We start from the raw sequence: 15,052 nt of genomic DNA, 5'->3' as shown, positions 1-15,052 counted from the left end.
ATTTACTTGGTTATTTGCCTTTTTTTTTTTTTTTTAACATCTGCTACCAGGTGAAAGAAGAGACCTCACCTTCACGTCCTCCTTCAGCTCTGGCGCCAGGCTGAGCACAAGGAGGTAATGGGCGTATGCAGTGCCGAAGTCCTGGGTCCCCAGGCAGTGCTCCGCGCTCTGCAAGGACCGCGACACCAGCTCGTCCCGGCCAGCTGTCCCAGAGCCATCTCCCGCGCCCCGGCGGGGCCTTTCGGGCAGCGCCTTCGACATGACCGAGTCACAGCTTGGATGACCACAAGGACTACGGTTTCGTAAAGGGACGAGAAAACAGTCTCGCTGCCACCCCCTCAAGTAACCGATTACAAGTAGGGCAACACAGAACCGTTACTCTTCCGTTACAGCTGCGCGCGCCCACCTCAGCCAGGCGGAAGCCCCGCCCTCTGGTAGGGAGCGAGGCGGCGCACACAACGCAGGCCGCGGCGCACGCGCAGTGCCTGAAGACGCCGGCTGCGGCGCACGCAAAATGGACGTCAGCACGCACGACGTGATGACGTCATCTCCCACCCTGTGGGTACCTCTCCGACTTTCCTCCCCAGAACAAGTCCCTTTTAACATCCCTTTACAGCTAATCCCCAGACTGAGGGCGAATACAGATCTGTATTCTGTACGCTCAGTCATTGCCACGCTGTGCCCGCCACGCTTTTGGGTGACTTTTAAGGCGTTTTGGATTATGGAAGGAACGAAGAAACAATCGCCTGATGTGTGGTAGCGAAAATATTTTCACGCGATTGATTGTAAATCATTCCCACAGAACCTCATGAGGTGGGCCTTAGGGTCATATTCATTTTAGAGGTGCGAAAAGTGACGTCCTGAAAAGTAACTTGTTAAGCTCACGCAAACAGTGGCACTAGTGGCGCGGGTACGAACCGAATACAAATTTGTTAACCACCTGTTATATTAAGAGTGTTCTTCCAAAGTGGCCCCTGAGGTATAGATTCAGAACTTAAAGGAGAGGGTGGGAGTAAGAATTACAGCTAAAGTCATTTTTACCATTTTCAAATGTGTTTGTACGAATACCTTATAAATAAAACATGTTTTGTATCTAACAACCTTTAGGGGTTCCTCCCGTTCTCAAAAATCCCATCTTTTCCATGTTGTTTTGCCTTCTCTTTGATCTGATTATTTGATCCACTCTTTTTTCTGAGCATCTGCCTATGTATATTCTAGTCAGTTCTTCAGGATCCAGTTCAGGGCACTGTGACCTGCCCGTCTAAACAGAAAGTTTCTCAAGGCAGGACCTATTCTTAACCACTTCAGAAACCTTTGAACCTAGCAGATTATGGGACAAAATAAGGACACTGATGTTTTTCATTGTAATAGAAAGTACATCTCACTCACACGTTCTGAAGTAAATTTTCCCAAACACCCATGTCATTATTTCTTGCCCATTCTTAATTAGTGCTTTCTGTAATTTGGGACTTAACCATGTGGCATTTCCCTAAGAAGACTGAAATGCCACCCAGGTATAATGAATGGTCTATGCCTATAATCCCAGTTTTTGAGAGGAAGCAGAAAGATCATGCATTAGCTGCCCAGCCTGAGAAGCTTAGCGATTTAGTGACCCAGTGTCAAGTTGGAGAGCGGGATCTTAATTTTTTATAAAGGCCCAGCGTCCAGTGCATACACACAAACACACACACACCCCAACCTATCGCTGCACTTTAGGAGCTGAGACTGATCAAGATTCAAGCCCAGATGCAGTGAGACTAGCTTTGCTGGGTTCAACCCTCAAGACTGCCAAAAACAATTTTTTTTTTCACAAAAAGGCCTAATAAAGCTCTTTCCCACTTTAGTCACTTCTATAATCAAAATTGTTTAATACATAAAACCATTTTAGTTAACTCTATTCATTGTTACTATATCTAGAATCACTTAGAAGTTAGCGGGATCGTTAAAAATTAGGTTACTTGGACCTGTAAACGTTTGCTCAGAGGTGTATGCAAACTTTATCCTTTTAGAGTCAAATGTAATTGGCTGAAACTTCTTACCAGAAAGCAGAGAGAGATACCCCAAACTCCAAAAATTTGTTTTAGAGAAGAAATCACTGAGACTAAATTGTGACCGAGTAAGCCCCTGCTTCAACTACATGACTTTATAAATTATCTTTTAATTACAGGATATGCCTTCTACAGATAACCTGAGTTTAAATTGGACATATTTTTACAAAGTGCATGTAGGCTAAGAGATGGAGGAGATACAGAGAAGCCAACTTTGGTTGAAAGGAGCCATTTTGGTTGTTTCATCACCTGTGGTATCAGCCTACGAGCAGTGACTACTGCTAAAAAGTTGTAAGAAAGACCTCCTGCCCACTTGAAATACTTCAGATAATTTTTTGAGCTTCCAGGTCTCACTAAGGTAAAATGATAGAAAAAAACATAGGCTATTTACATTTCTTTGTAGAATATAACTTAAACACGGTATGGGGCCATCCTCGTGTTGCAAAAATGGGAGTGGCATCCTAAGAAAATGGAATAGAAAATATTTTCTGTTCCTTTATTGCATCAGTCCTAATTGCGACTGAGAATTTAAGTCTGTTCATCTTTACTGAAAATTAACTGTATTTAGTGTAATTACCTTTTCAGTCCTTTTGAAGCTTCTGTCTTCCAATATATACAACCTAAAGTGCTTCAAAACAAACACAAAATGTACATTTTACTTCCTAATACTTAATCAGATTTCCTTTAAAGTATTTCTTTGTTCATAATAGCCACTCCTCCACACAACTACATGATCATCTTTAAATATCTCTGAAATCTGATTTCTTCATCTGTATGTTTCTTCTCACCCTGTTTTTGGGTTCTAAGAAAAACTTCACTGTTATGTAACATCACTGCTGACTCAGAGACTGGTTTAACAGTGGTTGTCTTTCACCAGATCATGGGCAACATTTCCATAGACTATACATGCCAAACAAAGAAAGTCACACAAACTGTGGTGGCTTAATGAATGGTCACCTTGTAACACCCAGCTGAACTGAATCAGCGTGGTTCTAGATATGGAAAGCCCACCTGAGGGCTGTTGCCAGCAGCATAAAAAGCATAACTAGAGGGAAATATGGTGTGCTGTTGATTCTCTGGAAACACTTTTCATAATGGTTTTCTGTTGGGAGCCGCAGCCCCGAGCCCGGTCGCCTCATTTGGCGGACGTGAGGCCTGTAGTAAAGAGTAAAGCCTGAGATAGATTACCCCTCCCATCGAGCACGTTAGTTTCCTGCTTACCGCGTAAGCAACCCGCTCAACAATATAGTCTGCCTGGCAACTGATGATGTTAGCCAATCAGCTTGCCTTGCTTACTTTAACATGATTGGACACTGTATCCGTATATATACTGGTGCCACCCCTGGGGGGGAAGAAGAAGCCCGGAAGTAGAAGCCCAGAAGGAGCCGCGGGGAGCGGACCAAAGGAGGCTTCGGCTGGGAGCGATCCCAGGGCAGGCTGTACGGAGAAGAAAAATAAAAGAAAAGGTTGTCCACTGCCAGACTTTGTCGTGTGTCCTTCCTGCCGGCCAGGAGCGACATCGACATTTGGTGGCCCGTACGGGGACTGATCACCCCCGAGACGTGACAGCGGACAACGCTCCAGTACAGAGCTGCGAGACAGGTGAGTTGGGGATAAGCCTGGGCTCTGGGTGGCGCGCACCTACAGGGCTTTTAGACTCCCCTCAGGCTCACGCGTAAGTGGCGGATTCCTTGGGCCTCACGCGGTGAGTAACATATTAAAAGATGGGAAACATGCTAGGTAGCAACACTAAGAGCGAGGGTGGTTGTGGAGAAAGCTCTCAAGAGCTTACAAAAGTACGCAGGGTATTTGAGCAGGCCCAGTCGGGGAGCTCCCGAGAGGGGCCCGTCAAGGGGAACAAAGATGCTAAGGAGAAGGACGGGGCTCTAGCCTCGGAGTCGTCTGACTCCGAGGACGAGGGAAAGTTGAATGGCAAGGAGGCCAAAGAGACCAGCTGTCAGGAGCCTAAGTCGCTCAATAAGGAGTCGCAGGGTTCTTTCCCAGCGTTGCGCCGTGAATTGCGCTCCGCTCAACTTGGTCTGCGGAGGAGTAGGGAGCTCCTGAGCGCTCCCCGGCGCGAGAGGGAGGCGAAGCCTTCCGCCCCACCTTGGGGGGTGTTCCCGGAGGCGATCCCTCGCCGCGAGGCGGCCGCCCGGGAGCTCCCTTCCCCTTCGCCAGAACAGGAAGTGATGCACGGGCCCCCATTTTCCGCCCAATCATGGCCGCCGTCTTATGCTCCGCCGCCGGCGGGTCGGTATTTTTACAGGCGGCTTTGGCAGGGGGGACGTTTGTCTCATGAGGTACATCCACCACCTGGGATAGATAGTGGCCCCTACGGGATATTTCCTGTACAAGTAGCTATGGGCCAGGGACGTAATGCATGGGAGCCTTTTGAGATAAAGCAGATTAGAGAACTTAAAAATGCAGTTACAACCTTTGGGCCGACTGCGCCTTACACCATTGCCATGCTGGAGAACCTGTCTTCTGGGCCCCTCACCCCCGCGGACTGGATTCAGCTGGCAAAGGCGTGTCTGCCCTCGGGTAGTTACCTGGATTGGCGAGCCTGGTACGCAGAGTTCTCTGCAGAGCAGGCTGAGAGAAACGCCAGTCGGGGAAACCGGGGGTGGAACAAGGAAATGCTTATGGGAGAAGGTCGGCACGCTGATGATCAGACTCAGTTCCCCGGCGCTGTCTATGAACAAATCAACGCCATAGGGCTCCGCGCCTGGAAGCAGGTAAGTGGTGCCGGAACAGCCTCCTTGTGTCTTTCAAAAATAATTCAGGGTACCACAGAGCCATTTGTTGACTTTGTGGCCCGAATGCAAGATGCTGCCGATAAGATATTTTCTGATCCGGGAGTGGCTCGACCGCTGGTAAGGCAGCTGATTTTTGAGCAATGTACAAAGGAGTGCAAGGCAGCGATAGCTCCTCATAAGAACAAGGACCTCAACGCCTGGATTAGGATATGTAGAGAGATAGGGGGGCCGCTCTCCAACTCGGGAGTGGCTGCTCTCCTGGCCGCGGCTGTACAGCAGAGGGGACCTCGAGGGTTAGAAGGGGAATGTAAGGCTAAAGGGTGTTTTGCCTGCAGGGAGCCAGGACACATTAAACGTCATTGCCCAAACAATACAGATGCTAGGCCTCGCCCTAGGAATGAAGAACCATATGTTTGTGGGCGATGCAAGAGGGGATCACACAAAGCTGAGGAGTGTAAGTCGGTCTTTGATGCTCAGGTCAACCGTATTTGTATAGGACGAGATGTTAGAGGGCCAAAAAACGGCCAGAGGGGGCCCCCTTCACAGGCGGGCCCCCGCCCCAGAGACAGGACAGCTCAGGATGGCAGCCTTCAACAAGGGCCACCCCTGGGTCAGCAGGTGTGGACCTCAGTGTCGCCTCCAGACTTATATTAGTGCCTGATATGGGTGTTCAAGTGGTTGAAACCACCTTTAAGGGACCGTTACCCGAAAATTCCGTGGGTCTGGTGATCGGGAGATCCTCCACGGCCCTTCGGGGTCTCATAGTAGTCCCGGGGGTCATAGATTCAGACTACACAGGACACATTAAAATTATGGTTCAATCTCTTGTGGGTACTATGGTAATCAATAAAGGAGACAAGATAGCGCAGCTCTTGCTGCTCCCCAGTCTCCACAAGAGATTTCCCTCAAAGCAGAAAATTAGAAAAAGTCAAGGTTTCAGTTCCTCAGGGGAAGTCTTCGAGGGACTCCATATAATACTTGATAAAAGGCCCATGCTCTCACTTAAGGTCAATGGCAAGAATATAACAGGGCTCCTAGACACAGGAGCTGACCGTTCCATTATCTCTAGAAAGGATTGGCCCTCCAACTGGCCCACCAACACTGCAGATAACACGCTGCAGGGCCTGGGGATGGTGTCAGCTCCTCAGGTTAGTGCTTCAACCCTGCTCTGGTGCGATGAGGAGGGTCATCAGGGCCATTTCCAACCATTTGTGTTGCAGTTGCCAGTGTCTCTATGGGGAAGGGACATCCTCACTCAGATGGATGTCACGCTTACGTCAAACTGCTCCCCCCAGGCTAAAGATATACTCAGGAACCAGGGATATACCCCCGGCAAAGGCTTGGGCAATGCCCTACAGGGTCGGACATCCCCAATACCAGTAGAGAACAAAAAAGGTAGGCAAGGGCTGGGTTTTTCTTAGGGGCCGCTGAAGAAGCTCTCCTACCCACTTCGATCAAAATCACCTGGAGGTCAAATGATCCGGTTTGGGTACCTCAGTGGCCCCTGCCTAAGGAGAAGCTATTAGCCTTGTCAGAAATAGTCAGTACACAACTTAGATTAGGACACATTAAGCCGTCAACCTCCCCATGGAACACCCCCATTTTTATAATTAAGAAAAAGTCTGGCAAATGGAGGCTGCTCCATGATCTAAGGGCGGTCAACGCGCAGATGCAGTCCCTGGGGGCGGTCCAGAGGGGGCTGCCAGCTCTCTCAGCCATCCCTCAGTCCTGGCCAGTTTATGTTATAGATCTTAGAGACTGTTTCTTCTCAATCCCCCTGCATCCAGAGGACACTCATAGGTTCGCCTTTACTTTACCCACCATTAACCAAGAAAGCCCTGATCTCAGATACGAGTGGATAACGCTGCCCCAAGGTATGGCCAACAGTCCCACTATGTGTCAGATTTACCTTGATTCCCTACTGGCCCCCCTACGGAAATCCTTTCCCAAGATAAGATGTGTGCATTACATGGACGACCTTTTGCTCAGCGGCAGGGACCCAGACATGCTAAATAATATGCTCGGCCAGTTGGTCGAGGCCCTGAGACAAGCTAATCTGCATGTTGCCCCTGACAAGATTCAGGGAGGAGAAATGGTGACCTACTTAGGCGCGAAAATCTCCCCTATGCTAGTCTCTCCACAGAAGGTCACCATTAGGACGGATGGCGTTAGGACCCTAAATGACATGCAAAAACTATTGGGAGACATTAATTGGATTAGGCCATATTTACATATACCAAATTCAGATCTCAAACCCCTGTTCGACCTTCTAAAGGGAGACCCAGATATAGCCTCCCACAGGAGGCTCACTCCTGAGGCAAGAGCTGCCTTACAGAGAGTGGAAAAAGCCTTAGGTGGGGCTACCTTACACAGAATTGAACCAGGGCAACCCTTTGATGTCTGTTTGCTACAGACTAGTCTACAGCCCACAGCGGTGATTTGGCAGAAAGGACCATTACTGTGGATACACCCTAAGGTCTCACCTGCAAAAGTCATAGAGCATTACCCGGAGGCAGTCGCTTCATTGGCCCTTGAGGCGCATGATAGAGCTGTCCAACATTTTGGCTCAGGACCACAAGCCATCCGAGTACCCTATACCGCCAGCCAGATCAAGACCCTGGCTGCCTGCATAGATACATGGGCCATTCTGAGATGTGTTTTCCATGGGGATATAAACAATCAATACCCTAAAGACCCTATCTTGTCATTTGTCACTCAGCACCCTATAATTTTTCCAAAGGTTACTGCCTCTGAGCCATTAGTCCCAGCAACTACAATATACACAGATGGCTTCAAGACGGGGATAGGCGCCTATGTGATCCTAGGCAAGCCCCCGGTTACCATACAATTTGAACCTGATCAGCCTCAGGTGGTGGAACTGCAGATCGTTAAAATGATTCTTGAACGGTTCTCAGAAGCCATTAATATTGTCTCCGATTCTAGGTATGTGGTCAATGCTATGCAAGTGCTTGAGACTGCCGGTTTAATTAGATCCACTTCCACAGTGGCTGGGCTGTTCCTGTCTATCCAGACATTGCTTCAGAACAGACACCATAAGGTCTTCACCACCCACATAAGAGCACATACATCCCTGCCGGGGCCCATGGCACAGGGGAATGCGGCTGCTGATACTGCCACTCGCCCGTTATGGATTTTTACCTTACTAACACCAATCGAGCGAGCCCGTGCCTTCCATGATAAGTTTCATGTCAATGCCAGGACACTAGCAAACCATTTCCATGTTTCCAGAGCAGATGCACGAGATATCGTGCGACTATGTGACTCCTGTGCCACATACAAACCTGCCATACCGATGGGAGTAAACCCTCGAGGTTTGATCCCTGGTGATGTTTGGCAGATGGACGTCACACATATACAGGAGTTTGGGACTCTTAAATATGTTCATGTTTCCACAGACACCTGTTCTCACGTCATATTTGCAACAGCAGAAACAGGTAAAAAAGTGTCTAATGTGATCAATCATTGCCTGGCGGCTTGGGCCGCATGGGGCAAACCAAAAATATTAAAAACTGATAATGGACCAGCCTATATAGGCAAAGCCTTCAATGAGTTCTGCAAAATGATGGAGGTTCAATTAAAACATGGTATCCCATACAATCCCCAAGGTCAAGGAATCATTGAGAGGGCTCATAGAAGCCTTAAAGAAATTTTACAAAAACAAAAAGGGGGAGTAGGCCAAGGCCTGGCCCCAAAGGCACGATTATCCATGGCACTATTCACACACAATTTTTTAAATTTAAATAATGATAATTGCTCCCCAGCCGTGGAGCACTGCAACCCTTCCCCCAACCATAAAGGGTGGGTGAAGTGGAAAGATGTCCTGACAGGACAATGGATGGGCCCGGATCCAGTGGTCAGCTGGAACCGAGGCGCGGTTTGTGTTTTCCCACAGGAATCGGGACGAGAACCACTGTGGGTACCGGAGAGACTGACACGGGCGACAAAGCCCTCGACTGAAGATCAGACCTGCCCTACCGGAGATCCATCACAGACCAACCAACAAGATGAATAGAAATAGCGGTAGCCCGAAATGGACAAGAAGATCCTCAGGCATATGCATGGCTCGCTCGCCTAGCCTACGACCGAGTCTAGGGGTGGTGAGCTTCCCACACTCCTCCTCTAAAAAATTATGACATAGCTGGGTAGGAGAGTCAATGACGGGTAAGAGCGTACTCCCCCGGTGCGACTCAACCTAAGCCAGGCCCTACCCCATCCTGCACGTAAGCCGCTGGACTGTTAGATGCTGCCCAGGTCTAAATTTCTCTCCGAGGGGATTTCTTTACGGAGAGGAAATGAGTGCAAGCTTGTGTGCATCCAGGTTCCGTCCAGTTTGTGCCTGGCCCTAGAAAAAGGACGAGGGCCTCAGGGCCTTGGCAGACCATGGGACGGCCGACCAGGGTCTAAGCCAAGGACCTACGGTGGGCCTACGCATAGGGCATAAGCCTCTGCACCCAGTCCAGGAAGGGCTACGATGCGCACATTTATAAAAAAAATAAAAAAGGGGGAGATGTTGGGAGCCGCAGCCCCGAGCCCGGTCGCCTCACTTGGCGGACGTGAGGCCTGTAGTAAAGAGTAAAGCCTGAGATAGATTACCCCTCCCATCGAGCACGTTAGTTTCCTGCTTACCGCGTAAGCAACCCGCTCAACAATATAGTCTGCCTGGCAACTGATGATGTTAGCCAATCAGCTTGCCTTGCTTACTTTAACATGATTGGACACTGTATCCGTATATATACTGGTGCCACCCCTGGGGGGGAAGAAGAAGCCCGGAAGTAGAAGCCCAGAAGGAGCCGCGGGGAGCGGACCAAAGGAGGCTTCGGCTGGGAGCGATCCCAGGGCAGGCTGTACGGAGAAGAAAAATAAAAGAAAAGGTTGTCCACTGCCAGACTTTGTCGTGTGTCCTTCCTGCCGGCCAGGAGCGACATCGACAGTTTTCCTAATAGGAACTCAGCTGTTATATCACTGGGGAAGCTCAGGCCCTCGATGTTGCTGAGGATGGCTATGATTCTTCTCAGAGCAGTTCTGGTCCTTAGCTTGAGCATTGCCTTTTGGCTCCAGGGCAGATCCCTCATCCTGCTGGTATAGATCCTTCATCTTCTGGCACAGATTTTCTAGCTTTCTACCATGACCTTTGGGCCTTCCCAGTGCAGATCCTTGATAGAGACTTGCATTAGACATTGTCGTGGGCTCTAGGCCTCCAGTTGGACTTGTGGGGTTGCATTGCCATGGTCCTAAGTCTTAAGCTTGACATGCAGGACATTGTCGTGGGATCTAGGTCTTCAGCTGGATTCTTTGGATCTCTAGTGTGTGGATAGATCTCCTATACTCTTTTGCATTTGACTCCTTGGGTGAATATTATAATTGATAAATGATTCATCCTTACTTAGTTCCTTTCCTTTGAAAACTCTGACTACAACATCAACTAAAGGTTCTCAGTGAACTTTGCAATACACAGAAGTTAAAAGTTAGTAGGAGCTTTAGAAAACACTAAAAGAAAGTTTGTTAAGAAGAGATAAACATCAGGCACAAAGTCTCTTGTGTTCATGAATGTTGAGGTTCTTGTATTCATATATTTAGTGTGACCTGGTTTTTTTTAAATTTCATTGTGGGGCCTTGTTTTCACCTTTGTGCATTTTAGGATTATTTTGTGAGCTTTTAAACAATACCCATTTCTGGGTCACATTCCTCAACAACCCAATTTAATTGTGCTGCGGTGGAGTCTGTCCATGAATTTTTATTGTTTTTTTTATTACTAGGGATTAAACACACTAAGCTTTATACTAAGCTACATCCTCAGCCATTTTTTTATTTTTTATTTTGAAACTGAGTCTTTCTAAGTCATTGAGTTGACCAGGTTGGGTTTAAACTTGTGATCCGCCTCCCTCAGCTACCATGGCTTTCCTGGACATGAGTATGTTTTTAAAACTTTCTGAGTATAATGGCTAGAATATTTTAAGTATTTAGGGTATGAAATATGAAATTTAGTTTCAGTGTAGAGAATAAAAATATAATTTATGGCTTAACAAGAATTGTGAAGGTTTTCTAAACTGAATTCTTTTTAAGTTGTTATATGATGAATAGATGTTTGTCATACTAAATTACTGGCTGGAGGAAAAGTTTATAATTGGATTGACCAACACCAAACAACTATTTGAGTACTGAAATTTGAACTGAGTCTACCTTCTACCTTCTACATTGTTGTTTCCGCCTTGTTTAACTAGCTAGGGCTTTTGATGTTTTATAATAGCCGTTGTCTAATTATTCCATGTTCATTTCAAAATCTAAAACTCAAAGTTAAATATAAAACTATATAATAATGCCCAAGTCAATAATTTATTCAGAATCTTAGTAAACAAAGGCTTATAATAATTTGACAGAAAGTTCAAAAACTATATAAGGAAAAATACACTTACTGATTGTTACTCAGTACCAAGTACTATACATGATTCTGGAGAACCTCCCTAAATTCCCTGCTAGAGATGCCAACCAAAGTTTTGGTTTCAGAAATCTGAATAGAGAATATATTAATAAAGCACTTAAGAAAATGCATCCTGGAAAAAAATAAACTTAAGAATCATATCAACTTTTTAGATTTTTCATCTTCCTTCCCCATTAATCTTTATGAATAAAAGTTGCAGCAGGAAAAAGACTTAAAGAGTTTAATTCCAGGGAATTTTCATAAAGGACTTAACAGAAGTAAGAGGAATAAGAAAGAGATTTAATAAGGTTTATGGGCTAGCAATAGTTAGTGTCTACTACAGTCTCTCGGCCTGAAGAGGCAAAACGTGGTGACTTTACAACCTAAACTCAGAAAGAATTATAACCATGGAAGGAGGTCCCTGAATGGAGGTGTGGCCATAAGTACCAGAGAGAATTCCTTGACTTTTTCCTGCCTCTATTGTCCAAATTCTTCCTAGTGCTCCCTATTAAGTAGAACCCAACCCAAAACCAACCAGTAAAGGAGATCATTCAATACAGTCCATAGAGATCAACCTCCTTCAAGGGACAAAGCAGGATAAATGAGACATTAAGAGTTCTATAGGGAAAATAGCACATAAACCACATTATAATGTTGCTTCTTTTGCTTATTTTTTCTGAATTTTGAGTGTTTTTATTAGCACATTTGTATACATAATCACATTCCTTGTGATTAATTAGTACATATACTTAACATATCTTAATTATCTTTTTTATCCCCTTCCCCTTCTTTCCTTCTCCCTTTGCTCCATCCTTTGGTGTCCCCATACTAAGTGTAAAAGATCTAAATGTTTTTTTAACATGCCTTCTCCCATCAGTGCTTATTGTAGGGAGCTGTTAGGCCACCACAGAGCCTGAAGTCCACAAATTCCTTGGGACTAGAGCAAAGCTGGTCCTAAGGACAAAGGAAGCCAGAGGCAAGCCATATAAACAAGTTGTGGGGACTAGAGCAAGGTCAGTCCAGCAAGTTTCAGGCCTTGGTATTCTTTCCTGTTAACTATAACACAGATAGTTCAGAATGTTTTGCATTCAGGGTTCTCAGCAAAACACTGAGACCTTGCACTTCGGCTCCATCACTGTGCTTTAACCCCTTTTTACAGTGTATAAATAGAGTCAGACCATGCTGGGTTGTCACTGTTTCTGCATCAGAGAGGCCAGGTCCCACCCAGCTTTCCTTTTATGTGGTTTCTTTCTGTTTAATCACCGCCCCCCTCAGGTTAGAGCAACTTATTACCACTGTGTTATGGTTTAGGTTTAGATGTTTCCTATCCCCAAAGCCTCATGCAATCATAGAAGGGGCTTTTTCAGTGGTGGCTTAATCTAGAGTGTGTGATGCTGGAATGAGTCATGGTACCATGCTAGGCTCAAGGGCACTAGGATTAAGGGTATGAGTTTTGCTCATCCTAAGTAGTCTGGCTAAGATAAAAGGGGCAGAAAGACACTGTTAAGGACCCTTGTTATTTTTGCTACTTTGTGGGTGCCATAAACTGTTTTTCTCTGTGATGTGCCTCTGCCAGGATACCCAGCCATGGATCCAGCCAATTATAGACTGAAACCTCTACAAGCTGTAAACTAAATAAATCTTTTCCTCTTTAACTTTGGATGCTTGATATTTTGTCTCAAGGACAAGAAAAAAGCAACTAAAACTGAATTTGTTCAGATCCCTTTAATCTTGCCTCATTTATTACAATGATCTTTTCATCATCAATTTTTTGTCTTGCACTCTTCAAATACATTTTCCAGCCAGGAATGGGGTCATGTGCCTATAATTCCAGCACTCTGGGAGGCTGCGACAGAAGATCACAAGTTCAAGTCCAAACTTAGGCATTTGACAACTGACACCTGTCTCAAAATGGAAAATAAAAATAAAAAATAATCTCCATTTTTTATTCTGTAGCTGAAATGATCTAAATTCAAATTTTCCATTCCATGCTTCCACATGTCTAACTGTATATTACTTATTTTTTGTTAGTTTTTGTTGGGAATTTTCCTAAATTCTAATGAAAGATGTAATTATGTTTTCCTTATAAAGCAGGGAGAGTCAGATTGAGCACTGAGGTCTAAGCACTGGAATTGGTTGGTTTAGAATGTATTATTTGAGTAAATGAAGACTATGTTGGGTTCCTTAGTGGCTAAAACAAAGTTCCCAGCATGTTTACTTATAGGATTATCACCAAGCAAAATAAAATAGATGAGTTAATTAGAATTAACTCTTGGAAGGAAACTGATGAAGACACAGTCTCAACTTCTTTTATAGTAATCTTGGATGAACTACCCTAAGATATATGATTTCTAAAAGTAGAGATAAGCCACCTTCACTCTTAAACAATGAGCCTGGGTCCCAGACTTAGCTTGCTGGGATTCGTGTACTTTTTACAGTATTTGTATCAAAATATTTTCCTAAGATTTACTTTCAGCATCACTGCACTTAGCAACTAGAAGATCAACTACTGGAGCCAGGCTGTCTGGAATTGAATCCTGATCCAACTTCTTCTTACCTAGGTATCTTTGACAAGTGAAGTCACTTAACCTCTATACCTGAATTTCCTCATCCATAAAATGAGGACACACAAAACTTGGTCTTCTTCCAGATTAAATTAGATAACATATGTAAGTGCCTGGGACATATTAAGTTTTCCAAGAGTGTTATTGTAACTACTTCAGCTTCCTCTGGAGCACTACTTAGTTTTCAAAGGAGCTGGGCTGCCACCCAAGAAAAGCCGCTATCTGCTACCAGTTAAGTTGTAAGTCTTGAGACCTATAATTGGGTGAAAAGAATACTAGTACATACTTCTTTGTTGAGTAATGTTGAATATTTAATTTGGTTTCTTTCCAAGGTTGAGTTAGGAAAAGGAGCAAGTATTGGTGTTTTGGTGGTTCTTTTAAGTTTAAAAGGAAGCAAGTGATTACAATAGATTCCTGTGATGAAGGACTCGATTTTGTGCAAAATGAAGATTGGATATGAACCAGATCATTCAAAAGGTTGCAAAAACACTAATACATACTGCTTTATCTTGTGATTTGCCTTTACCACAGGGCTACCTTGAAATGTTAGTCTTTGTACTTCTGAAGCCATGAATACCCTCTTGAACCACTTCATATGGATTTTGTAAAAACTCAGCATGCTTAGATAAAGGAAGTATTCTGCAGATGATGTGATAAAAGTAAGCTAGCTTACTTTAGTTGTCAAAGCCATGATGCGCAGTTAACCTTTCCTCATGCTTTCCCACTCAGTGAACTTGAAAGCATCACTGTTGAACCCAATTTGAAACAGCTTCCTATAATATTAAGTCTAAGTTATTTAAGTTCAGTCCACATGCTTTGGTTAACACTTATCCATGATAAACATAGTGCTCAACATACTCCTAATTCACTGCTTCCATTCACACCTAATCCAAGACAATGTTCTGCTCGTATCATGTTTTCCACCTGCATTTGCACTTTACTTGACCTCATTCCTACCCAGTTCAAGATTCATTACTGACAATGAAGTTGCTCTAAATTCCAAGTACAGGTAAAGCACCAATTCTCCAGTTTCTCATAGTCCCCTGTCTATGATGCCATCTTAGTGTTTATTATTCTGAAATGATATGTTTATCTTCCTTGTAACTAGAAGGCCTCAGGGAGGTATCTTTTTCATTTTTACAACCAATATTCAAATAGCAAGTAAAATAAAAATCTACTGAACTGAGATAAAGGTGGGATCAGAAAAAGAGCGATATTTGAAAGCTATATAGAAAATAGAATCTA

The 15,052-nt window shown here is 44.8% G+C and overlaps 1 protein-coding gene across 1 annotated transcript in view; it reads right to left on the bottom strand.

The window, feature by feature from the left end:
* Positions 1 to 444, bottom strand: part of Prmt9 (protein arginine methyltransferase 9) — a 32,132-nt gene extending 31,688 nt beyond the window's left edge. The window contains exon 1 of the mRNA XM_003476829.5: positions 70 to 444. Coding sequence (XP_003476877.1) covers positions 70 to 261 — 192 coding nt within the window. The 5' untranslated portion in view covers positions 262 to 444. The remainder of the gene's footprint in view (positions 1 to 69) is intronic.
* Between the last annotated feature and the right edge of the window lie 14,608 nt (positions 445 to 15,052).

This window comes from Cavia porcellus, unplaced genomic scaffold (assembly GCF_034190915.1).
Source record: "Cavia porcellus strain 051 isolate PalLab524CR breed Dunkin Hartley unplaced genomic scaffold, mCavPor4.1 scaffold_14, whole genome shotgun sequence".
In the NCBI taxonomy this organism is placed as follows: domain Eukaryota; kingdom Metazoa; phylum Chordata; class Mammalia; order Rodentia; family Caviidae; genus Cavia; species Cavia porcellus.
Note: the sequence above shows the minus strand (reverse complement) of the source record. Positions and strands in the feature narration are given on the sequence as shown.